At 42.9% G+C, this 26,477-nt stretch overlaps 1 protein-coding gene across 1 annotated transcript in view; it reads left to right on the top strand.

Annotated features, from left to right (window-relative positions):
• Col22a1 (collagen type XXII alpha 1 chain) overlaps window positions 1–26,477 on the top strand; it is a 245,476-nt gene that overhangs the window by 15,910 nt on the left and 203,089 nt on the right. Inside the window, exons 3-7 of the mRNA XM_051178562.1 lie at window positions 6,500–6,574; window positions 12,187–12,298; window positions 16,509–16,632; window positions 21,066–21,341; window positions 25,430–25,510. Of these exons, the coding sequence (XP_051034519.1) occupies window positions 6,500–6,574; window positions 12,187–12,298; window positions 16,509–16,632; window positions 21,066–21,341; window positions 25,430–25,510 (668 nt within the window). The remainder of the gene's footprint in view (window positions 1–6,499; window positions 6,575–12,186; window positions 12,299–16,508; window positions 16,633–21,065; window positions 21,342–25,429; window positions 25,511–26,477) is intronic.

Here is a 26,477-nt window from a genome sequence, read left to right as displayed (position 1 = left end):
GTTCCAGCCAGAGGAGCCAAGGCCTTCGCAGAGGCAGGAGATACTTGTTGGCCTTGTCTTAGTTGGGTTACACTTGCTGTGATGAAAGGGTTTATTCAGCTTACACTCTCATAGCACTGTTCACCACTGAAAGAAGTCAGGACTGGAACTAAAGCAGGGTGAGATCCTGGACAGCTGACACAGAAGCCATGCAGGAGTGCTGTTTACTGGCTTGCTTCCATGGTTTTTGCTTAGCATGCTTATAGAAGCCAGGACTGCCAGCCCAGGGATGGCACCACCTACCATGGGCTGGACACTTTCCCATCAGTCATTAATTAAGGATACAACTTATAGCCAGATCTTATGGAGGGATTTTATCAATTGAGGTCCCTTCCTTTTTCCTATGATTCTAGCCTTTGTCAAATGGACATAACACTAGTCAGGACAAACCTGCAAGAAATATAGTACCAGGGTTCTCCAAAATGTCCCAGAACAGGTGTCAGAAGTGGAACGGAGGGTAAAAACACAGTGTGTGATCAGCATTGGCCCATGGATGTTATTTATGCACCTCTACCTTTAAGAATGGCTTCAGCTGTGTATTACTAATAATTATGTTTTACCTGCACCTTTGTTCAGAGGACTATATTAGGGCACATATGTGACTTTGAGACAGTAGTGCTGCTGGACTATGTGGGTTGTTTTCTTTTATAGCCAAAGAAGTACTTTCTAATGAATAATGGTTGAAAGCACATAAGCTTATGTTAGACTCATGTGTCTACCTCTGCCACTTACTGGCTTTGACTTCCCCATGCATTTAAGCCAATGAATCATACCAATGAAGAGCTGGGGAAGATGCCTCTGCTGGTCAGAACTGTTCAAAAGCCAGAGAGTATTTCAGAGGGTAGCAAGCCATATGGGTGCGATACCAGCAGGCTTTGAAGGCAGATTAGAGTTCCTGGTCAGGTGACTCATCCTCTAGGGAGGCCACAACATGCTGAGGACCCCAGGTAAGAGAGACTGTGCTGAATCACTCACCATCTGTTAGCACTGTGACCATTGAACACTTCCTTCCTTCTGCATACTTTTCTTGGTACATTTGTAATTAAAGGCATCTTCTTCATAAAGCTGTGGAGAAAATGTAATTAGATATGTTAATATATTTTACATGCTTTCCAACAGTATCTGTTACACAAAAAGTTGTCTACATATGGCTTCTAGTACTGGAGATAATTCTTTCCCCTAATTGAGTAATGAATAGACCCACAAATAACTCACACAGCACAACCAATATTGTATCTAGACATATGGCCACCCCATTTCTGGGAAGCCATTAGGGATGTAATGCCTATTAATATTATCTCTAGAGTCATTGTACATGTGCCTGCTGCCTCTGTATAACTCAAGAGAGCATTGACAGTCCCTAGCTGACACAGTTGGAACAACGGAGAGACTGGGCTATTGTGTCTATGAGTGTGTTACCCCTTCCCCTTTCCACCTTTTCCCTTGTGCACTTGGGACATCATCTTCTCCCTGTGGTCAGCTGCACCCAGCAGAGCTTTCTATGAAGTGATGAATGAGCAACAATAACTCTATCTTGTCCTTACTCAGCCACCAGCTGCATGCCTGGTCCCTGTTCTTTCTGCTGATCCCCACCCCTAGGACTTGTCATCTCTACAATAGGGATCCAGAATCAAAATCATATTTAATTTATATACAGATAGTCCTCATACCTAGTGAGTTTCCCAAATTTTCTTAGATATTAGTTGTTGCATTTGTTCCTATTTGTGTAATAGGAATGACGTTTACCGAGGATGGCAGTATGTGTTCAGTTCCAGGTCAGGCAACAGTTCCAGGCTCACAACAATTGCCAATTTCTTCTTTTCCAAACTGGAAAAAACTTGGATGAGAATCAAAGGGTGGTATGACTGTGTCTCCCACAGATAGATTTATGTGTGTACCAACCTGAAACACAGGATGTCAGAAACTTTCCCCATCCCATAATATGAAAAGTGGGCTCCTTCTCTGTGTGGTAAACTGAAGGCAGATAAGTTCAAGTGCTTTTCCAGAGAGATTGAAGTAGGTGCCTAGTGTTAACCCTTGGGGAAGCCCCTCTGACCAACTCCTGGCATGATGGAGCCTGATATGTGTAAAGACAGAAGTATACCAGTGTCCTCCTGAGAAGCATAGGACATATTTGTTCTAAACCTAAAATGCAATGGATAAATATTGATTGGTGTGCAGACAGTGAACTGGTGCTGAGGGAGCAGGGATGCATTTCTATTGTCAGGTTTGTGTTAGGAAAATTCAACCAGCTAAGGATACATTAATTCTATTTGTTGAATCCTTAGCTCTTGTCCCTTCTCTAACTCCAGAACTTTTGCTCAAGTGGATCCCAAGTGGTTATTGGATAAATCCAGGTATACTAGGACAATGAAAGGACCCTGTTCTGTCAGTAAATCTCCTCTCCCTGGGGAATAATGCATTGGTTTCCATAGCCCATTACTTCTCCTCAGATATCCAGAAACTCAAACTTTCAAAAAGTTCTCTGCCCCAGAATCTTGGTGCAGCCCAGACGTAGGGGATTTTTGCAAGTTTGGATGAATTTGATTGCAAAAGTAAAAGCAAGCAAACAAACAAAAAACAAACCAAAAAAACCCCCCAAAAAAAAACAAAACAACAACAACAAAACAAACCTCAACAATAGTAACAATAGTAACTTAACCAATTACAAGTTAGTTTGATTTTTTTCCCCCCTGTGGGTTAAAAATGCAATCATTTCCATAGCCACAGAAGTAAATGATGAGGATTGTGTTGATGTTCAAAGTGACTGTCAAATCCCCATCCCAGGATCCTTGGAGCCTAGGATAGCATTTCTTTGATTCATCAAATCATGGTGAACAGGGTGCCTTCCTTACCAACCAACATTTTCCTTCCAGTTTAGGGGTAAGTGATTGTTTTCTGTTGGGATTAAATCAGAGGCTTATACTGCTCCTGGTGGAGACAGTGCCCAAATGCACTTGAACTGAGATCCAGCCACCTACTGGGAACACACATGCCCAACATTGACTTGAATACTGTGCCACTAGTTCTGGAACTTGGTCTCACTGAGGAGGGGTCCTTCTCTAGGTACGAATAAGTAGGAAGATCGCAGCCGCAAGCAGCTGAAGGCAGGACTACAATTTGCTCTGTTATACATTTCTGTGTCCTTCAAACAAGGTATTTGGGACATATCTAGGGGTCAGTTTGTCTTTCATTTGAACAAAATATGAATGTGGAAATAAACAGACCATGCCCCAAGATGTAGAGGAAGTGGAAGAAGGCTGAGCTGGGTTTAGGGTACCACACCTACCTCCCTGAAAGCAGACCATGTTAGCTACTTTTGTGTCATTGTGACCTGACATGGAAACACACTTTCAGAAGGGAATGTTAATTTTAGTTCATGGTTTCAGAAGATTTTAGTCCATCATAATGGGGAAGGTGTGATGGAGTTTCTGGCAATGGGAGGTGGTGATAGACGCTGTTCATGTCATAGTCATTGGGAAGGAGAGACAGAAATGGTGTTCAGATATAACCCTCCAAGCCCCACATCCATAGCAGTCAACCACTACTGCTCTCAAAACAGTGCCACTAGTGGGGGGAAAGGAGCTGAAAATGTGAGCCTGTGGGTTGCATGTTAGATTTGTGTATGGCATGGATGAAGCCCAAGGCCTCTAACATTGCTGGAAGTCTGACTGTGGAGTTATTTGGGGACCTATCTGTGCTAACTTAAACAGATGGCCTAAGAATTTCCTTGAGCCTCTTGAATGGAGGGGCTTAGCAATGACATGCTTTTGAAGGTCTTTGGCAATCTGCAGTTCTTTTGGGAATGATTCCTTTAAAGTCGTGTGGGAGAGTCTGCTTCCTCCATCAAGACATCCAATCTTTCTGTGTCTGTGAACTTCAGCTTGTCCTTTCTTCCACAAAATATAAGTAGTTGTGACTCAGAGATGCAGCCATCGGCCTCATGGGTTTTGCTCACCACCCTTGACAGAGCCATCTTAGTCAATTCCATTTACAGTGTAGACTCATTTCAATGACTGGCCATCCCTAGCCTATCTTTCTGGAAGGCTGTCAGAATTAAAGCAATCATTTAGCTCTCCACAGTTGCAGGCTGCATTTGGTAGAGTTGTCTAAATATTGCCTTATGCCTAGTTCTTCGCTCATATTTAGTCCTAGACAGACAGCCTGGTGCTGCCTCCAAAGTCATGTTTTCCACATCTTTGTCAGACCTTGTGTTGCCTTATAGGGGGTCAGCACTAAAATGTATTTTGAGAGCAGGGACACTCTACCCTATTTCCCTTATTGTGAGATAATAGCACCCCAACAGTCCTGTACCCAAATGTTGATGTCCCCAAACTGGAAAAGTGATCAGTTGCTACACATAAAAATAATGGAATGCTGAAGGTGCTGTGTGGTTAAAATAATAGTAGTTTATATTCATATTGCTTCCTGGGCAGGGCTGAACCACAGGGAGGTAAGCAGGCATTTGGGGGCTTAACCCCTGGCATACAGTTCCCATTTGATGAGTGGCTCACTGACATAGCATTCTCTCTCTCTCTCTCTCTCTCTCTCTCTCTCTCTCTCTCTCTCTCTCTTGCTTTCTTTCTGTCTTTCTTATTTATTTTTCATATTTTACATATCAATCCCAGTTCCCTCTCCATCCTTCCCTCCTCCCTCCCTCCCTCTCTTCCAATATCTCATGCCCCTCGACCACCCTCTTCTCCCATCGCCCTCCATTCCACATGTAGGGTGGTGCCTTCCTGGAGGAGTCATCTAAATATGTCTAGTCATTTAGAGTAGGGACTAGACCCTCCCTCCTGCCTCTAGGTTAAGGGAGCATGCCTCCATTGCAACATGCTCCCAAAATCTTTTGTGCACCTGGGATACATCCTGGTTCCACTGTCAGAGGTCGCTTAGACTGCCCAGGCATTCTAACAGAGATCCATGTACAGGGGGTCTGAATTGCTGACCTAGCGTTTTCATATATATGTCCATATAAATATTTCATATTTCATATCTCCACAAATGTATTTTTCTCAGCCTGTATCTCCTTTGGATCTCTTATCTGTTTGGCTCAATCTTACCACTCCTTAAAAATTATTAGTTCTTTGATAATTTACATAACATTTTAATCATATTTGCCACCACCTTGAACTCCTTCCAGATCTACCAGCCTTCCCTACCAAACCAAATTTATGTGTTCCTAAAAAAAAAACCAAAACAACAACAACAAAACTCACCACCTGTCAAATCTAATTTGTGCTACCAATACATTCTTGGGTGTGTAGCTCTCATTTAAGCATGGTCAACTTTTGAGGGAATACCCTTTTAAAGAAAACTGACTCTGAAGCTATCAACTTCCAAAAGCACCTCAGCTGGGAGTGGAGCTTTGTGCCCACTTCCCCTCTCTGTCCTGGAGATTTGATCTGGATTGAACTCACGCAAGTTTTGTGCATACTGCTTCAACTGCTCTGGGTTTGTATAGTCAGCTGCACTGCTGTGTATAGAAAACATTGTTTCCTTGAGAAGAAAAATTTTAAGACCCACCACCTCTGGATCTTAAAATCTTTATTATCTTTTGTAATGAACCCTGACTCATGGGAGGAAGGGGTATGATCTATTTCTCCCATTTAGGACTAAGGACTTAAAAATGTCTTCATCTCTGTATGTTAGCTAGTTGAAGACATCTGTGTTAATTGCTGTTTACTACAAATAGAAGCTTCTATAATAATAAGAGTTGACAGATGCATTAATCCATGGGTATTACTATAAGTTACTTTGAATCTTGTTTAATACTATGTTCATTGAACAGAATAATAGTAGTAGATTCTCTCCTAGGTTCTATGACCTGTTGATTTATAAGTTCTTGGACCAATAATAGTGCATGGTAATTATTTCATCTTGTGGAGTAGAATTAAATTCAATCAGAAAGCTGTTAGTTACTCTCAGTAGGTTCATGCCATGATTACATATCTGGACATGTGTTTTCAGAAAAGTTATTACTGTAGCTTACAGGTTTCACAGCTTGACAAGAATGGTGCTGTATTTTCTCCTCTGGTAGCATGCATAACACTTTCTAGCCCTCATCCCCCATACCAATTTTACCCCTCCAGTTCAAATAATCTCCTTTTAGCCTTAATACCACCAATCACTTTTGTATTTTTTATTGTTCTTTTGAGAGTAATATTTCTTGGAAACCTCACAGTTCTTGGGCAGGCTAGCAGATGCAACTGCCCTAGTGTCCCTGTGAGTTCCTTGGATGTGAAGTCAATGCCACGATCATGTCTTGCCTTAGTATATTTACAGACAGTGCTTAACAACTGCACAAGTATATGGAAGAATGAAAGAATATGGGGTAACCAGCATCCTCTGTGTGCAGCTCTTTACTGTAGGTAGAACAGGACTCGTTGCTGTCACACTCTACAGGTATATAGTAGGCATGCTTTCTCATTTGTCTCTTTCTTCTTGCTTTGTTTTTCAGATGTGCTCTGTCCTAGTTTTCGGGTAGAAGGAGACAGTTTTAAACACACCAATGGGGGAACCAAGGAAATCACAGGTAAGAAAGACTCCAACACAGAGGATTGTTTTCATGTACAACTTGCAGACCTAAGAGTGGCCTCCATGACTCTTCTATCATTCTTATCTGTCACCAATGTCCTGGTGGAATGGTTTGAACTGTGTAAGTGGCAGTAATTCTTCAACAGTGAGGAACATCTGAATAGTTTTCCTTTTAGCAAGTTGGGGCCTTCCTAAAAATTTCATTAGAATGAGTATAGCAGGGATTGGTGAATAAGCAAGTAAATGATGGCAAGTTGAGTGAATGAATGACTGAATAAATGTACTTCAGAGAGAATGGGGATTGGATCAGCTTCATAAATGCATGAGGAATTCAGCAGGTAGGAGAGCAGGTGTGTGACTAAAGACCAGAGGCAGAGAGAAGAGTTCAGGGGCTATTAAAAGACCATCTCCAACAATGCCAGGCAGAAGAGACATGGAAGCTTGTGTAGAATAGGGAGTTGGTATTTCCATTGCTCATTGTGTGTGTATTGATTAGTTCTGTGGCTGCAAATCTCTCTTAGCCCTTAAAAGAGTGTGGACTGTTAGCTTTTCCTCTGCTTTCCTCACCAAGATCTGTCCCTTGGCTCCAGGTTCTTTTATCCATCTTCCCTTCTCCATTTTCCTCAGGTCCAGTTTCTGCCATCATGGTTCAGTCCCAGGAATTTTGTCCTATCAGTATGCCCCTATGGACTGCAGAAATGCAACATCTGTGTCTTTAAGACAGGATTTTTCTAGTAGAAAGCTGCTATACTTTTGTGTACACAACAGGAAGAACATGTGAGGTAGCTGATGCTCCTTGAAATACCTCCCACCATGATGGTGCAGACAGGCAGTGCCATACTCACAGGAATGGCTTATAGGTCCACAGCAGACCCTAGCTTCCAGGATGTGTATCAAGGATCCAGTAGTAGCCTGACAAGTAACTAGCTTCATGCCTTAGTAACCTTTACTCCACCTTGCCCATCAGGCAACTCCAGGTAAACTTCTGGGACTTTTGGAGGAAGCCAGAGTGACAGTGGTATCCATCTATTCTTGCTGATTGGGCCTGTGAAATAGAGAGGATAACCAAGGGGTGCTGTCATTGTCAGTTTCTTTGACCAACTCAGAAGGTAAAGGTGACTTTTACTGTTTGCCTTTGATAACTCAGGCTTGGAAGTTAGCATGTTTGTAGCTGAGCTGCTCTGCCCAGTGTCAAAATCAACTACAAAGATTGAATTAGACATGTCCACTTTGTACCTCAGTGATCGCCAGTGATAATCTATTATCCATTCCCACAGTGGGAATCTGCCTACTCAGTTCTATGCAGGACATCTTCCTTTGAAGTCCTTTTCAAGGTCCACTTTTACCTGGTTGCTTTGCCTATATTTGGCTTTGTGAGCCACATGCCTCCAGAACAGCATCTCTCAAGTCATCGTTATTTAATGTGTATATCCATAATGGAAATAGTTGTGACAGTGGTGACAGCTGTCACTTACTGAGAGTCCATGCATTTCTTCACTTAACTAACACCGCAGGTACCTGCACAGATGGGAAATCTGAGTTTCAGAGGATAGCTGCTCTTCTATCATTTTACTGAATCTCAAGAACTACAATCTGAAGATGTCGTCAGTATGTACTTCCCCTGGAAGCATAAGAGCTGGACAGCCAGTGACTGCAGATCAAATTCCTGATTGTTTTGAACCTCAGTTTCCCCATCTATACAACAGGGGATCTGAAGAATGTCTCTGAGAACCCTCAGTTCTAATAACTTCTCTGCCAGTGCTTTGTCAATAAAAGTGCCATACAACTTTCCTGAACAGTGGACTTGATGTGGTCTACTGAGTTGTGATGGGGCATTGCTTAGCCTTGAAAACTTTGTTGCTTTATCTTAGGATATCTGTCCTCATAGTCAGTTAACCACCCAGAGCTTCCAAGTGTCTTCCCTTATTTATTTAATGTAAATTGGTACTTGTTATGTTTCAAACCTGGGACAAAAGACTGGGACAAAAGTCATGTGCTTTCATGTTCCTTTACCTCTTTCTTTCTTTCTTTCTTTCTTTCTTTCTTTCTTTCTTCCTTCCTTTCTTTCTTTTCCTTTCATTTGTTTTCATTCAGTCCCTGGATCAATCCCAGGTTTCAGCACCAAATGAATAGGAAAAAAGAAATAAAAAGGAAAGGAAACATGACTATTCCTAGGTATGAAGGAACAGGTTTTTCTATAGATATATAGGAAAGCATAGTCAGAAGCAGGGACCTCTGCTAGAGAGTCCAGTGCATACATGAGCTGTGTGTACCATCTGAGGAGATGGGTAGGGGAAGGACAGAAGGTAGAGGATAACTAGGTGCATCAGCCGAGGCCCCAAAGGTACAAAGAGAGCCAATGGTAACCAAATTGTCTGGACTATATAGGGAAGAGAAGCCCAGGCTATGGGCTTAAGAGTTTAGTAGAGGGGCTGGGTGTGCAAGCCAGAAGGGCCCTGTAACAGATAGGGAATGAGGGATGGTGCGGGGAAAATCTCCAGTACAGGCGTGCTTTGATATGTTAAGTAGGCACCTCAGCTATTTGTCCCAGGTTTGAAATGTATCAGTATCATTCACTACAGAGTTAAATTCTTGGTTTTTGAAGTTTTTGAATTAAATGGGCCCAGTAAAGAAACCAAAATAGTCACTTAATGGATAAAAAGGGGGGGGGGAAGCTATTCTAACCTGCCCAGCCTGTCTCAGAGAAAGCAAAATTGATGGGGGTGGGGTTTGTGGTTGTGGTGGTGCTTTCCCAGGGTTTTAAGGGAACAGGTATCTTGGAGGAGGGGAACCTGCACATGAGGCGGAAGACTCTGAAAAGTATTAAGGTATTGAAGGAGCCTAGAAGCTTGCATAGGCTTTCTTATGCTAATAGACACCATAGGCATATGCTAATGAAAGGACCAGGGGTCCCTTTTTGTAATCATGTATGGGCTGCTGTCTTTTTCTCAAGTCCCTGGTGGGATGCTGTGATACCTCTGCCCACATTGTAGTCACTGGGATAGTAAGTTCCTACTCCAAATGTCTGGGTAGTACACTACTCCCTAGTCACCCAAATGCAGAAATGGTTGGCTGCAGCCTGTAACTAAGAGCTTAGCTCCTTCAGTTGTATGCCACTAGCTTTCCCACAGCACCTGGGTTTCTTAGGGACTCCCCAGAATTCTTCCTGGCTGGAGAAGATAGCTCCTTTGTGCTCTGACTTGGGTATTTCTTGGATCCTAGTCCTACCTGGTCAGGGTCATAGTGGTGTTGCTTTCTCCGAGGTGACTTCTGTTTCAGTGAACATTAAGAGGACTCAATGCCACAGTTTCCCCTCACAGACTCCATAGAGGGCTCTTGGTGTCTTCTGAGTGATTACTGGGCTCTGACTACCTTCAGGAACCTTATGACATTATCATATTTAAGAATTATCTCAGCCCCTTAATAAGAAATTGTCCCCTTAAATTTCTAGTTAAAACAAGCAAGCTTAGCAGATTTAGATTGCTTCTTTAGTCTGTGTGGGCAGAGGGTGCTTTGGCTTCATTAAACATAGTGAGTGCCTGTAGCAAATCCTTCTCCTCACTTAGTATATAGGGGAGGGATTCATTCTGCCTTGTATCATTCAGCTTGTATCTCCAGGTATACTCACTGAACTGAGGGCTTCTTTGCTGTCTGTACCATAACCATTCAAATTCACAGTTGGCAGCAAGTACCTTGTTCTTGGAAGGCAAACTTACACCATGATAAATATTATATTAACCATCATGCATACTTACAGGCACTAAAAGCATGAAAGGTAACCAGTTTCCACCTCTACACAGCTAACAGGAGGGAAACTAATGTCTGGGTGGGGATGTGAGTCAGTCAGTTTCCCAGGAGACCAGTGCTGGGGAGACCCACCTTACCCTTCCTGTCTGCTAGTTTTCTTCAGAGTTTATTATGGGAAGGAAAGTGTTCACCCTTTTACCCAGGGCTAAGGGTTATTGCGGTTAAATAAGGATCAGGATAAACAAATAGGCCAAATAGATGAGAAATAACTTATAACCGAGACAGATGAACACCAGCAAGTTCCACCAGATGCTTTCCTGTCCCAGTCCCGCCATCAAGAGAGCGTTTCTCGGCTCTGCCTCAGACCTCCTTCCACAGGTCACTTCCGCCCATGGCTCCACCCACCCCCAATGGGCGTGGTCAGTGACACAGAAGGAGACAAAATAAATATCTCACTACAAAGGGTTATGCAGATCACCTTGTATTGAGTTAGTATTTGGTGTGGTCCTCCATGTTTTTTCAGTTAAAACTCAAAGCAAGGCATATAGTGTCATGGGCTTCCATATGCAAATTCTGTCACACTGTCAGCCTTTAGAACAGTTATTGCATTCTGGAGGCTTGATGGCCTAGGCTGCAGAGAATTCTCTCTATGTTGGCCAAAGCAACTTGGTTAAAGCATCTTACTATGGAAGGATGCATTGCAGGTGGTGGTGAGTATTGCTACTGAATGGTGTTCACTCAGGGTCTCATGTCATTGTTGGAACAGACTCATCTGCTAAACATCTAAGCATCTTCATTGTCCTCTGAGCAACAACTAGAAGTCTCTGTGGGTCACAAAACCTGCCAGACTCTCATACATATGTATCTGAGAACTATTAAACTTCCATCTCCATACAAACTACTCCCTAAGTCCTAAGCCCATGGCCATGACTGTTCTTTTATTTTACACTGATAAGGATACTCAATTATCTCTTAAGGGAGACCAAAGGGATCTGAAATAACAGTTGCTAGTACAATACTGCAAATGCAGTTTATGTCTCTCTCATCTTTCTCTCTTTAAAACCATGAGCTTCCAAAGCTACAGACAACAATCCAAGCAAGATCCAAGGGAAAGGCAGCAATGTGGCCACAGAAAGGAAAGCCTTAAGTTGGTGGTGTTCTTAATCTATAGATCACTTCCCCTTTGGAAGGCATCTTTCTCCAAAAATATTTATGTTATGATTCATAACTAGCAAAATTACAGTTGTGAAGTAGCAGTGGTTGGGAGGGTGTCACCACAACATGAGGAACAGTATTAAAGGGTCACAGCATTAATAAGTTTAAAAACAACTGTCCTAAAGGATCCATATGTACATTTGTGCTTCTGGAACACAGAGGTCTCCCAAGCAGGAGAAACTGGAACATCTTTGTTTGTCTTCTACTTAACCATGATCAAGGATGCTTTTGGTTCCCAATTCCAGTGTCGGAGCCAGCCAGTGGCAGGATTCCCCAGTGCCTTATCCTGGCACTGTACTGGAGTAGGTATGGACTTGGTGGAGGAAGTGTGTCACTGTGGAGGTGGGTTTTGAGGTGCCATATATGCTCAAGCCACACTCAGTGTCTCAGACCATTTCCTGTTTCCTGTGAGTCAAGACATAAGAACTCTCAGCTCCTTCTCTAGCACACTGCAGGCAGCTTTGATTCTTGCCATGACAATAATGGACCAAACCTCTGTACTATAATCGAGCCACCACAATTAAACGCTTTCCTTTATAAGAGTTGCCGTGGTTATGTGTCTCTTCATGGCAATGGAAACAAAGATACTATTCATGTGTCTTTCATACTCTTTTGCTAAACTCACTTCCAACTCTTCTGTTTGCACAGGTTTTGATCTAATGGATTTATTCAGTGTGAAGAAAATCTTGGGGAAGAAAGACAATGAAGCACAGAGTTCCTATGTTCGGATGGGTTCCTTTCCTGTGGTTCACAGAACTGAGTGAGTAGTCATTTCTCTTTCCAGAACAGCTGCATACTCAGGGAAACAGGGTGCAGCCAGTCACAGCTTTTCACTCAACAGTGAGCTGAGCTGTCACACATTTGGTAGTGCCTGATGAAGGTCACACCAAGATGACATGGCTTAGCTTCTGGTCTGGGAAGTTAAGGAAGTTCTTTGCAGCTCCATGATCATTGCACTAATGATTTTCTCTTCATTTTGTGTTCATCTGTTTATTTGACATTAATCATCCTTTTATGGATGTTGTTTTCTTTCAGCTCATTAAAGAAAAATAATTTTATATTTGTCACCATATATCACCTTCTATGGACCTGCCATGGCCTCACCTAGCAGATGTCTATTTCCTAGGATCTTGTAATGTTTGTGACCAGGGAGATCCAGTTTCCATGTTGGCTGGGTGCCTTGTTTATAAATATTACCATATGCCTCAATTTTCTTGTTTCCACCTGAGATGAGTATCCTTGCTTTCTGATGTTGAGCAGCTATGCTGCATGTATTTTTCCAGTGTCTGATCCTGTTGGATCTCCAGGGAAGGGCTAATAATGATCCTACAATGAGTGCTCTATGCTTACAGAAAACAGTCAGTCTGAAAACTAGGATGCTCCTGCATCATCTGATCCAGCCTCCATCTTGTAACTCTTTAATTCCTTCTATGTTTTCTTAAACACAGAGGCCAGAAAGGGCAGACTGGCATTTGGAATCACCTTTGGGGACTCATGGTTTGACCTTCCTTGTTGACTCCTTGTATGCTTAGAGAATGTAGGTACCTCCTCCTACTGCCCTATCTTTGCTGGTGTCTCTCCTTCTAGCCTGGATACATGCTCTGTTCATCCTTCAAGTAAACTTCAACTGCTAGGCTTTAGCTGCTGCTCTTGGGGAACCTTCCCTTCCTTTATGTTCCTCAAATCAAATTCTTGCATTGAACTTAAGGCCAGTGAGTCAAACTATGCAGTCTGTCTGCAGGCTGTTTTCATTGCTTCATTAGAAGCTGTGGGAGAATCTTAGGTCTTGGTCTCTTCCAGGGTAGTCCCATTGCTGACCTAATCACTTCAAATAGCAGGGTATTGGTGGCTCTCTCCTAAGAGCATGAATTAGATTGTAGTGAGAGAGAAGTCAGAATTTGGCTATCCCTAATGAGCTATGAACACAGGCTGGAGCACAGCATTGAGTTCACTGAACATCTTTCCAATGCTGACTCTGTATTAGACAGTAGCATCACTTCACATTGTACTTTCTGAGAGTAAAGGAGAATGAGGCACATGACTCCTCTGAGCTCCAACTTTTCACCTGTGGAACAGAGACCAACTCTGACTTCATAGCTACTGAGCATCTTCTTCTGCATAGTTGTTTGGAATAATGTGAGTCACCTGGCCCCAGCTTCATTCAGGGAAATACAAGAATGATCAGGCTCCAGACTACACTCTTCCTTCACCCCTTCTTAAGAATCCACCAGCCACACTATTCAGAAACAGAAAAGAATCCTGTGTAATTTCATACCACAGGGAACAATTTAGTAGAGAAAGAGTGTTTAAAAATGTGTTGGATGCCTCACAGAGGACTCGTCTCATTACTACAGATGTCTTGATCTTCTGGGACACCTGTCAATCAGCAGCATATCTTTAAGCTCTTACTCTAGAGAACAGAGGACTAGGGATAGCTTCTAGGTGAATGAGTTTAGCTTATTGACACTGACATTTTCCTGAGTAAGGATCACTGTGTGTTCTGTTTCATACAGCATAGCTTCACAACTCAGGCATCTCAAGAAAGGGTAATTTCCCTTCATTTTCTAATGCTTTGAAATGTATTCCTCCTTAAAAACACATGACTTAATTTTCAGGTTAATTTTACTTGTAATGGAAAAAGATGCCATTTTCAATATTACTCATTTCTTTAACACATCATCCTCCATTTGATTTTCACTATAACAATATGAGGTGAACAAGGCAGACATTGCTCTCATTCATCTGTCCAGCATCTGACCGCTAAAGAAAACACTCACATGTCAAATCTCACAGATAACAGGAAACAGAAGCTAGACATCCATCAGGTATTTGAAGTCCAAAGCCTGGTTCTTTGCTCTGAAATTATCTACTATAATATTTGTGAAAAGAATTGCTCATTGGCTTTCCTACCCTTGATTAAACTGACCCCCCACCCAGGACTATTTGTATGTAGGTATACATGTGTGCACTGCTCTGCCTCTGTCTCTGCTCCCCCCTCTGTGTGTGTGTGTGTGTGTGTGCATAATCATACAAGCATTATATATGTATATAATGTGAACACACAATGTTTTGTTTGAATGGACACACTTGCATATGTCTGTTGACATAATTCTAAATTATAAGAGAATAGTGTGTTCAGAAATAAAACAATAGACAGATCCATGAAGGAAATGAACAAAAAGGAAAAGTGTTTTATAGGGACATCCTGTCTCTTTCTACATGCATGGATGGTGATTAAAGGAGTTCCCCACTCCCGAGGGAAGCCTAGGAGCTAATAGTGACAGGTGTTTACCCTCCTGTCTGTATGTGATCCTTAGTGATTTCCTAGGCCAGAAGGTGATATTAAATAATTGTGCCACCTCTCAGTTTGGATCAATGACGGGGGGGGGGGGGTCAGCTAGGATCAGTCTTAGCTCATAATTTGTGTAGCTACATGAAGGGTCCTTTACGATATGCAAATCTAAGAACCAGGAATCCAGATGCCTCTCCACTTCACTTCCTGGATATCTGGCCAGACAACCTCCATCTCCTCCAGCAGCGAAATTCATGTCATGTGTATTTCCAGTGGCAGTCTTCCACCCCCAAGGTAGACTTTGGATCCTTCCTGAACAAATTCTTCAAAAGAAAAGAACAGCTGGCTCATGGTTAAGGAAAAAAAAAAAAAAAAAAAAAAAAAACTGTGAAGAGACCAGACTCTCTGGATATGAACTTTGTCTGCCACATCTCCTTGATCTATACACCAGAAGAAGTTTGTAAACTCTGGTAGTGTCTAGAGGTACCTTTCTTTTCACAACTGGGGAAGAAGGAATGTCATTGCCATCCAGAGGGAGGGGTATCATGTAGCTTGTTGTCCTCCACTGCAAGTGGAAGCTACCCTCTTAGTGTCTTCTGCAAATATTACTGGCCTGGGAAAAGAAAGAGTTTATCATGAAGACAGCATTCAACAGCTTTTAGGGTTCTTTTTTCCTGAGCACCTATAGGAATCTTGATATACTGGGGCTTTGTGGTAGGAGCTAGGGAATAGGGGATTATAAGACTTTCTCACAAGGATCCCCACAAGATTAGGGACTTTAAATGTAGATGATGATGGGAGTGTATAAATTACTCTTTGCAAAACTCTGTAGAGAAAGGGAGACAGGAAGAAAGAAAGAAAAATTGTTTTGCAGGGTTGAACTAAGGGTCAGGAGTGCTGGTGTTTGTGGCCATGGCATGGGTGAAATTGGAAGGAGAGATGCTCCAAGAGTGCTCCAGGAAGTCACAGAGTGATTGGCTTTTAGACTTCCTTAGTAACTGAATTTGTAAGAAGGTGGCCTGCGTTTTAGTGACAGTGCTCTATGGTCTTCATGATACATAAGTGGCAGAAACTTCTTAAAGAGTTGATAGTTGTCTAAGATCAGATTTTCATTGATGGTGTCTTCTTATGGTAATGCCATGTGACAGAATTGCTGAACAACTGAGGGGCTTTTGTTTTACAAGAACACTGGTCTGTCAAGAGGGTTCTACTCTCATGAACTAATAATAACCATATACTATCGGGTTTTTAGCACATGGATTTTATGAAGGCATACACTGAGATTATAGCTACTTGGTAGAGGATTCCTGGTATAAGAAACACAGGAACAGGACAGAAAAGGTGAAGGCTGGCAGTCTTGACTGTAACCATTCTTAGGCCGGGGGTGGGTGGATCACTTAGCACTTATTGGCCATCTATCATCAAAAGCCAGTAGATGAGCACAGTGGGTCAGGGCAAAGGCAGTGAAGGGGCCATAGAAGGTCTGGTCAATAGAAGTGCTGGTCAATAGAAGGTCAATAGAAGTAAGAGGCACCAGTACAACTTAGAGGGTGTTGAAGGCATCCTTGGGAGTCACACCACCAAGACTTAGTAGCTGAGCAGACATGGAAGCTTCCTCTGCCAGCTCCCCACTCTCCTCAGTAATCTTGCTGCCATATTTCTGTCTCTCTGTTCTCAGGGATGTGTTTCCCCAAGGTCTGCCTGATGAGTATGCTTTTGTCACAACCTTCCGGTTCCGGAAAACATCTCGGAAAGAAGACTGGTACATCTGGCAGGTCATCGACCAGTATGGAATCCCACAGGTATGGGCAGTGCTGCCAGTCTTTTGGGCAACTGCTGTGTCCTACTCCCAGAAAATCTCGACCACTCATTGTGTGTTTGGCAAGGAGCTCAGTTTTGGGCATAAACAGAAGGGGGTTCCAGTAATGATGCTCCAAAGAACCTATAGACCCAGCTCCTCTTCCTTCCATTGTCAACCCTTTGAAGTTTTGACATCCAGTTACCATACTCTGAGATATTCTGACAGAGAAGTGATCACATGCTCTGCTGTCTTATGGTACCTTCTTTATTGGTGACCTCATAAAGTAGTAGAAGAAACTGGTTCAGGGCTAGGCAAAACTGAACCAAATATTGTTATCTCCTCTTTTCTTGGTGTTTCTAGGATTGCCTTTGAGTCTCAGTTTCCTTAGCTTGAAAGTGGAAAATGGGAAAAGTCAGGTGTTAATAAAATCATGTTTGCACAGCATCCAGCAGAGTCTAATAGGATCTCTAATGAGTAGATCTCTTGGATAAATGAAGACCATCATCATTTTTTCTCATATGTGAAGTTCTAAATGCTTGTCTTTACTTACCTCTAGAGTACTGGCTTTCAGTTCAATAGTTCTTCAATAGCATGCCACCTAGTGAGGAAGGACAGATATCAAAATGAAGATCATCAACACAGGGAATCAGTCTGCGAGAAAACCAAGACCACCCTCCATTCTTGAGCAGACCTAAATACACTTGACCTCAGGGCTCAAAGGCTTGAGCCTTGTTGGGAATACAGATGCATGTGTAGACATTCTCACTTTCATCTAGGAGAAACTCTCAATTTTCATGTGGAGCTAAAACAAAACAAAGTTTTACAAGTAATTTTACTATAACAGTCATGGACTGTGGTCTGAGACAACCACCTGCAGCCACCTTTCCCTCTCTCAGATCACCTTTTTCTATGTTCTTCTCTTTCATTCTCCTTCTCTTTTCTTTTTTGAAAAGATTTTATTTATTCTGCCTCCATATGTCTGTACATCAGAAGAAAGGATTGGATCTCATTACAGATGGTTGTGAGCTACCATATGGTTGCTGCTAATTGAACTCAGGACCTCTGGAAGAGCAGTCTGTGCTTATAACCTATGAGCCATCTCTGCAGCTCCTCCCTCTCTTTTCTCAGAATAAGTAAATGGGACAAAACTATTGAGGCACAAAGAATATTGTGAGAAGTGGACAATGGCTAAGATATTCCACCACTACTTTCATTCTATTCTAACAGCGTAGAATAGGATTTATTTTCATAGCACAGAATAGGATTTATTCTAACATAATAGAGTATGATAGAATAGATTTGAAGAGAAGAATGGAATAGGGTAGATTAGAATAGGACTTATTCCAACAAAACAGACTAGGATAGAATAGAGTAGAAGAGAATGGAATGGCCTCTCCTGTGGTCCGAGAATACCATGATATTGTTCTTTACTGTTCACTGACACAAATCTGCTCACAGTATAATTCAGAAGGTTCACAATTCTTAATGCACCAAGTCCTCCTAATTATCCTGAGTATAGGTTGATTCTACCAAACCCATCTTAGAGTGAAGAATAGAAATAGCCACAGAGATGCTCGTGAGTTTTTACTGACAGGCAGTAAAAACAGAAGTTGAAATTTGAACCCAAAGAGTAAAGGCCCCCAAGTCTGTGTGTTTTGTTCTCAGCCTGTCTGGGTCATCTGGTTCTGTTGAATAATCTTCTAGAGCATTTGTGGTCACACTGAGATGCAAACTCATTTTCAGTGTTAACTATGGAGGGATCCAGTTTCCTATGTGTGGGAGACTGAAAGCATTGACAAGTTTCTGGCAGCTCTGTGTTCCTGTGCACCATCACTGCCTGGTAACCACAGATTTACATCTCCAATTTCTCTGGTCTGGCAAGGTGGGACTGGGCTTCTGCCATGACATTCTTCTGGGGTGAGTCCACAGCACTCCCACAGTCTGGGTCTTTTCTTTCATGGCATTTTCAGAGCTCTGTGCTCTCTGTCTGCCATGTCTGCTGTTCTTCTGCTGGAGTAACCATTTGAGAGATTTAAGTGGATTCCAGGAAGTCACCTAGCTAGTGTTGGTTGTCACATGGCTTGGGGCTGTGAATACCTTGGCTTGCTTTCTTGCTTACTTGAGACAAATATTAAAGGGAAAATGAAATCTTCCGGGAGTTCTCAAGAGAGTGATGATCAGGATTGAGGTCTGTGAGACTACCCCGAGGAAATGGAGAACTGTGTTTAATCATGAAATAATTACACCATATGTGTTGTATTAGGCAACTAGAAAGGAGGCCATTGTTTATGGCCATTTATTATACTTGTAATATATATGCAGGTGAACCAATAAAAGACATATGGGGTACCCTTTGGTTGTGTTGAGGGTATCTTCCTCATACAGATAAAGCCTGTCTGAAGGTCAGAGAATGGAGCTTGCCACTAGATAACCATAGAAGTCTGGAGGTCTGTACAGACAGATAGGAATTGAGCTATTTGGCTAGAAACAGCTTATAAATAGGGAGAAACAGGAACTCTCTTGTTTGCTGAGACATTAAGGAGGTAAGGTGTGGCAGTGGTTTGATCATTCTCTCTGATCTCTCAGCATTTTCCTCTATATCTGACTCTGAGTTTTTATTACATAGACCAATTAAGAACTCCATGTACAGAATCTAGAAGACTAGGATTGTGCTGTGAATACTCTGGCCAATTCTCTGCACTGTACAGACACCTTTATTTATCCTCAAGGACTCTTTTTCATTTATTGATTTATTCATGTATTTAGCACCTCTTTCCTGAATGCCACCATGTATCCTATGTTTTTTTAGGCTCTGGTATTACAGGGATTAATAAAGGAGAACATCAAGTGTCTGTTTAAAAGAATGGGAATGTGGGCTTAAATAAACAGGTGTGCAGGTATGCACAATTACTAGCCAGGATAACTTCCTCTGTTATGTAGAACTGTCAAGGCAAGTAAGTATGTATCAATCCAAATGTCTGGAAAAATGAGAAGTGTGTTAGACTCCTTAGGTATTCCGATGGTCAATTTAACTTTTTGTCGCCTTAAGGAAAGCATCAGTCATTTGGGAAGAAGGAAACCCAGCTGAGGAAATATCTCCATAAGATTGACTTTTAGGCAGTTCTTGGTTAATGATTCATTGGGGAGGGCCTAGCCCACTGTGGCCAATGAAAACTAGGATCATTAGAAAAGACTATGATTTCTGTGAGTGATTTCATGTGCTTAAGCTATTGTAATTAAGATTTAGAGCAGAACCTGGTATATTCATATTGTGTAATTGTTTGCATGTGTACTTACTTATTTTTTCCCTCAGCAAGGCTATGGTGCAAGTGCTACTTCCAATATTATTTTTCAAATGAAGAAGTGCAGAGGTTAAATAACCCAAGGACACAAAGCCCCACAATGACTTTCTGGTTTGGGTTGATCAGGCAACATCTACCCTGCTGAAATAAAAAGAAAAAAATGATGACGCGGTTGGAGTTAAGAGTGGGGATATGGGGGGAAGAGGAGTGGGAACCAGGAAGGGGATGCTGATGATGCAACCCTGGATTAACAACCACAGCAAGTGGCAGCATAGTGTCTGAATTAGGACAGATGAAGACTGATATTAGTTGATGCCCCAATGTTCATGCACTGCCCAAGGCTCCCTGTGTTCACTGCTGCGTTTCTGATAACTGGCTTGCCTGTCACATACAACATGTTCAGTGAACATCATGGAGGGGGGAGCGAAGAAATGAAACATGGGTGAGAACATAACTATTCAGTCCCCAGAAGCAAACCAAAGTGATTTTCCTTACAGAGGTGTTTGTGTGCAGCCACAGGCCACTATGAATGTGGCCCAACATAAACTTGTAAATGTTTTTAGAACATGAGATTATTATTATTATTATTATTATTATTATTATTATTATTATTATTATTTGTAACTTGATTGTTTAGTTCTTGAGCCTTTTGAAAATGACAATATAACCCAGAGGAGCCAAAACGTTAGATAACCCAGGGTGCTTTCTGTGTTCCAGTAGATTATGCAAAAGGTTGAGTGTGCATGAGTGACTTGGATAGTCAAGGCCCTTACCAGTTAAGAAGCTTTATTCTCATAGAGCTTGAATTGAATCTTCTAGATGAGAGATGGGGAGTGGGGTAGTTACCCATCTGATTTCAGACTGGCACTTGATATCTACATTAGATACGGCAGGGTCTTTAGAGACCATGGAATTAGTTAGGATTTCTGGTTGGTGTCATGCCTCAGTCCTTTTCCATAATGCTTAGGAGGAATCAAAGCCCAGAAAAGTACCTGAGCAACTCAGTGAGAGAGTCATAGTTGAATGTGTCAGCATTATCAGGATGGACTCCACCCTTTCTGTTCTTGCTTTATCCCATGACGTTCAGGGGATGTAGTAGGTTTTCAATGATTCTCTTTGCCTGTCTCCTTAGGTCTCAGTTCGGCTGGATGGTGAGAATAAGGCAATTGAGTACAATTCTGTGGGTACTATGAAGGATGCTGTCAGGGTGGTCTTCCGTGGTCCCCAGGTTGATGACATCTTTGACCGTGACTGGCACAAGATGGCTGTAAGCATCCAGGCTCACAATGTGTCCCTCTACATTGACTGTGTGCTGGTTCAGACACTGCCCATTGAGGAGAGGGAGAACATCAACATCCAGGGGAAGACGGTGATTGGCAAGCGTCTCTACGACAGTGTGCCCATTGATGTGAGTACCTGAGGGGCTCTTGTAGTTAGTGCCTGGGCCATCAGAATGGACTCTGTGATCTAGGTGCCTTAGTGACCTCCATATCTGTAGTTCCAATTTATCATCAACTTGTCAATCATCACCATGGACGTTCTGAGGAGGGAGGGCAATTGATTCAGAAATATATATATATATATATATTGGAGTCCAAATTTCTCATTCATTCATTCATTCATTCATTCATCCATTCATTGTGATTCTTCTTGGCTCTGTGCTGGGCATTGGTGATACTGATCCCTATAAGGGAACATGCTATTGACATACAAACACTAGTCATCTTTAAAATAATGATATTTAACATCATCGGGTTTTGTTATGGGGAGGGCTTCTAGGTTACCCCGAGGGACATCAGTACTTTGATGAGTTGGGTCAAATACATACAGAACCACAAATCATATTCAGGTAGTGCCACATCATCCTGGGATGGGCAGGCCTGAAGTCCCATATCCTTTATATGGCAATCTGGTCCTTCCCTGCTATACTAGTAGCAGCACTAAAACAGCAGCAGCATCGACATCAGAATACACATTTGGTGCTTACTGTGTCTTTTAGTAGCTTTTCTGGGCTCTGCTATAGTGACTGACATTTCTTTGTCTTTTGTATGTGATTGCCAATTATGTTGAGCCTGAATGGCAAGAAAGATATGTAAATTTAATGAACTCTGGGTTTCTATATAAGGAAGATTCACTGAGATCATTCAATCTGGTTAAGTAAACACCACAGTAACATTGACATCATGTGTCATGTAACCTAAAGGATATCTGTCCAAACTAAACAAGTAGTAGCTGTGAGGAGTGAACTGAAGGATATATGTGGGGTGGCTTCCTAGAAGAAGTTAATTTAGGCATAGAGGATAAAGGCTACAAGGTGGAAAGTGTCTGTTTTGAGCAGCATTGCCAGAAGGTAGGAGCTTGATGCACCAGGAAGAAGAGAGAAATAGTTATGAAACAAATCTAAGGTTTACTGGATAAATCCTGGAAATCAGCCTATAGGTGACACTTGTCCAAAAAAGCTAAAGTGGGCAAGTGTTATGTCTGAGCAATCTCTGCTTGTTGCAGAGAGGGGTCCATGGGAAGATGAAGGAGGGTGCTTGGGAAGGAGGCAAACTGAGGTTCTTAGATGGGACAGTGTGCAGGAGCAGCAAATGGTGTGGAGCTGGAATACAATGAAGTTCTTGAAAAGTCAACTGCTGAGATAGTGTGCCAGTTCCGGTGAGCTGGGGGTTACTCAGACCCATGGCGGGAATAGAGAGGGTTGTTTCTGGGTGTAAGACCTGGCATCTGCTGTAGAACTCTGACACTCAGAAGTTCTTGTCTCTATCCCTTCCCAGAGGCTCCAGGTTTCTTTTTTCCATTTCCTCCCTTTTTCTCTCAGCTCTCTGCCTCTATCCAGAGTTTCAGGAGAGGTGTTCATGGTGGGAGGAATCCAGGGATTCATTCTTCTATGCACCTTGACTCATTGGCTCCACATCTGGCTCAGTTGGCTTAAAGTGGCTCTGAGAAACACAAACACAGTTGATCTTCCTCCTTAGAAGGACTCAGCCTCGTGGAAACTATAAGACTGCCAGATGTGAAACCAGCCAATCCTTTATATAGCCATGATCCACTTTAAAAAAAAGAAGCAGAGAGACCTCAGTGCTCCAGTGTGAGGCAGTGCTTGTTGTCCTTCCCCTTTTGTTTGTATATCCAGTATAGAACCTGGTGGCATCTGGGCAGCACATCATTTTATGGTCACTGTAAACTCTAAGCACCTCACTTGGTGTACCTTCGCAGAACTGTGATGTCACTTACTCCCACTTGGGAGGCAAAGTCAGGAACAGTGGTGGAAGGACCTGCTCCATGTTGTAAATTCACAAGGAGGTCAGTGTCTTTTCAGTTCAGTCCTTGTCATTTGGTTTGAGGAACTAGGTCAGGGTCCTACCCTGACTTTTGAATTTGACCATCATACTCAGTGAGGAAGTGTCCCTGTCTATCCCGTACTCTTGGTGTGGGAACTTGAACTGGTTTCTTAAGTGGGAGGATATTTCATTCCCTCCTTTCACTCTCTCAGTGAGAAAGGATTGTTGGTGTCAAACCCCAAGGAATTTGGTACTTCTGACATTCATCTTTAGCTGTATTTCTAGGTTAAATGCTTGGAGGAAGAGTCAATATATTTTATATCCCTCCCACAATATGGTCTAGCCATATGGTTTGGGGCCTTAGAATCAATAGGATGAGACCTTAGCCTATCTAGGCTTGATGTGGGACAGGCACTGTATCCTATGAGCCCTTCTGTGATACCATAATGTTGAAGGACAAATGGAAGATCAGATAATTGAGGTGACTACATGCCAGCCAAGTTGAGCTGAAACTTAGACTCAGCCAAGTAGGGCCCAGCTTATGCTTTCAGCTTTTCCTAATCTGTTTCCACCAAACCAAAATTAGCAAAGTACCATTAGATGAATTCCTGTGTGTGTGTGTGTTGGGGGGATGTTGTGTGAGGCTGGGAACTGTGAGCTGACCTAGGAGATAGTTCAGTCATAGCTGCTTGAGATTGAACCCGCGTATGGCTCTCCAACAGGAATACAGGAATGGGTCCCAGAATGATAGAACAGGTCCTTGGGGAGACAGTGTGTGGAGAGGGTTAAGTTCCTGGAGTAACATGGATCAAAGGTAGTGGAAGAAATATGAGGCCCTTCCTTACTTCAGTTCTGTTGCCTTGTCTGATAGCCCTGTTGTGGTCAGTGGATCACTACTAATGTAGAAAGCAGACTGTCTCCTAAGGACCAACCTTGTTCAAAATTACGAACATGCATTCTGTCATTTTCTCCTGGCCTGGAATGGTGTCTCAACAGGAAATGACATAGACACTCTTAGATCTGCTCTTGTCCTTCTGAAGATATTTAGGTGGCATGATGGGGTGTGCTTTGAGGAACACAAGGTAGAAGCAGAGAGCTCTCCAGCCCCACACAGGCAGAACCTCTCACCTACCAGTTCTGTTTGTTACAGGTCCTTTCTGTCACTGATGATTGGCCCATGCCACATCTGTTATGTGTCAGGGCCTTCTCTGGAGCTGGAGACAAAAGAACAGAGACTTGTCCCATAGACATTTTGTTGTAGCAGGGAAAATAGGTTCTGGAGAGGAAAGGAAATGCACAATGGAGCTGCTTGGTAGGTGCTATTACGAGGACAGTGAAAGGGGTAAGCCTGAAGCTGACCAGCAAGAGGAAGGCAGAAGCTGAGAGCAGCCAGCCTGTGAACAGTGGGCAGTGGGGCTGTGAGGGCAGAAGGCATGGGGAAAAGCTTAGTGTGTGGAGAGGCCCATGTCAGTCCAGAAAAAAGAGATGACTGGAAAGAACGGACTGTGGATGAATTGAGCCCAGGCAGCAGCCCGAGTCTGCTGATTTACATTGACTGTGCAAATCCTCAAGCAGAGCTCATGGCAAGGGTTCTGAAGAACAGTCTCTGACTGCAAGAGCCTGGGGCCCAGAAAACAGACAGATTTCAGGTTTTCCATCACTTTACTGCTTGCTACCATGTTCATAGGACCAAATATGGAGTGTGTGTATGTAGGGGGGGGGGTTGTGGGGGATTGTGGGGGATGAGGAGTTGGGAGTGTTTCACTGTTATTCTTAAACATTGAGATCTTTATATTTTAAGTTTCTGAGTCTACATAGAGGGTATTATAGGTGGATTGAACAGAATATTTATCTCAAAATTTCATGTAAGCTACTGTATGGAGATGCCCTGAAAGGGTGAGAATAGGGACACATTGACTTTCAGTCTGGAACCTGTGCCATCATTAATGTGCTATGTTGGCTGCAATGGTGGGGACCCAAATAGGGGGTGTGCCTTTGCTTATGGCTGAGGCTAAGGCCATGAACCCTGTACAGTGGAAGCAATGATGGGCTTAGTTATTTCCTCCAGCCTCCTTTGCAAGGGGACTCTCTCTAGAAGGCACCCATTCAGCCCAGAAAAGCAGCACAGGGTGAGTAGGTCACAAGAGCAAGTGGGCTGTCTTATACCATGGAGATTACAGGTCTTTCTTCTTTCCTCATCTTTCCTTACCAGTTTGACCTGCAGCGGATTGTGGTTTACTGTGACTCCAGGCATGCCGAACTAGAGACTTGCTGCGACATCCCATCGGGTCTGGTGAGCAGACATGCAAAGTGGGCCAGAGATTTGTATGGTATATGGGGTTTGAAGTATTCAGGGTTTGGAAAATACCAGTTTAGGCCAGGGTGGCACTGACCACCAGTGTGTGTGATTCCTGGGTTTATGTTTTACTTCTAACCATTTACACACAGCATGAACTTGAGGAAACCAAGTTAAGCAGAGTTTCAGTCAGGGTGACCCCAAAGTTTCTAGCTAAGTGATGTGACCCAGCTTTGGGGAAATGTAGAAGGCAGAGGTTAGAGGGTACTCTGGAGATCAAAATGGACTGATATGTTCAGTGCTCAGGGGAAGGGAAGCTGCAGTGCTTTGGGACAGGCAGCAAGTTCGTGGTCACGACACTAATGGACCCAGTGTAGGGTAGGACCTACTAGACCTTTGATTGCAGGGTCTGCATTGCTCAGGCCTCATCACCCACTCCTCACATCCCATTTCCTTTCTCTTTCTCTCCCTAACATGGATTCCACTTATGCTTGAAAGATGGGATTGGAATGGAACCTGCTTACGGGGTTGAAGGGTGAGCCTGATGGCCCAGACTCAGGGACACAGTAAGGGCTCCATTACTGTGCTCTTCTTAGCACTCCTATAGTATGCAGGGATTGAGGATCTGGAGGCACCTGTATGTAAGTGTGGAGAGAGGAAAGGAAGGATAAAAGGGAGCAACAGAAACAGAGATTTTAGGGAGGGCTGGAAGAGAAGGAAGGGTAAGGCTATAAAGTATAGGTATGAGACTGTAAGATGGAAGTTTCTCTAAGTGGTCTCATCCAACTCATTTCAGAAGCTGATAAGAGAAACACCCTTGTCTCCATCCTACATGGTGAACACTAAGGACAAGGCGGCTAGGTGGTTCCTCTAGGTTGCTAAGCTGGCCAGTTCCTATAGCTTGGCTACCTAGCCTACCCACTTTAAGGACTTAGGAATGTTGGATATCTGCTGTTAGATATGT

The sequence above is a fragment of the Phodopus roborovskii genome, unplaced genomic scaffold (assembly GCF_943737965.1).
Source record: "Phodopus roborovskii unplaced genomic scaffold, PHOROB, whole genome shotgun sequence".
In the NCBI taxonomy this organism is placed as follows: Eukaryota; Metazoa; Chordata; class Mammalia; order Rodentia; family Cricetidae; genus Phodopus; species Phodopus roborovskii.
This window is presented reverse-complemented; position numbering and strand designations above follow the sequence as displayed.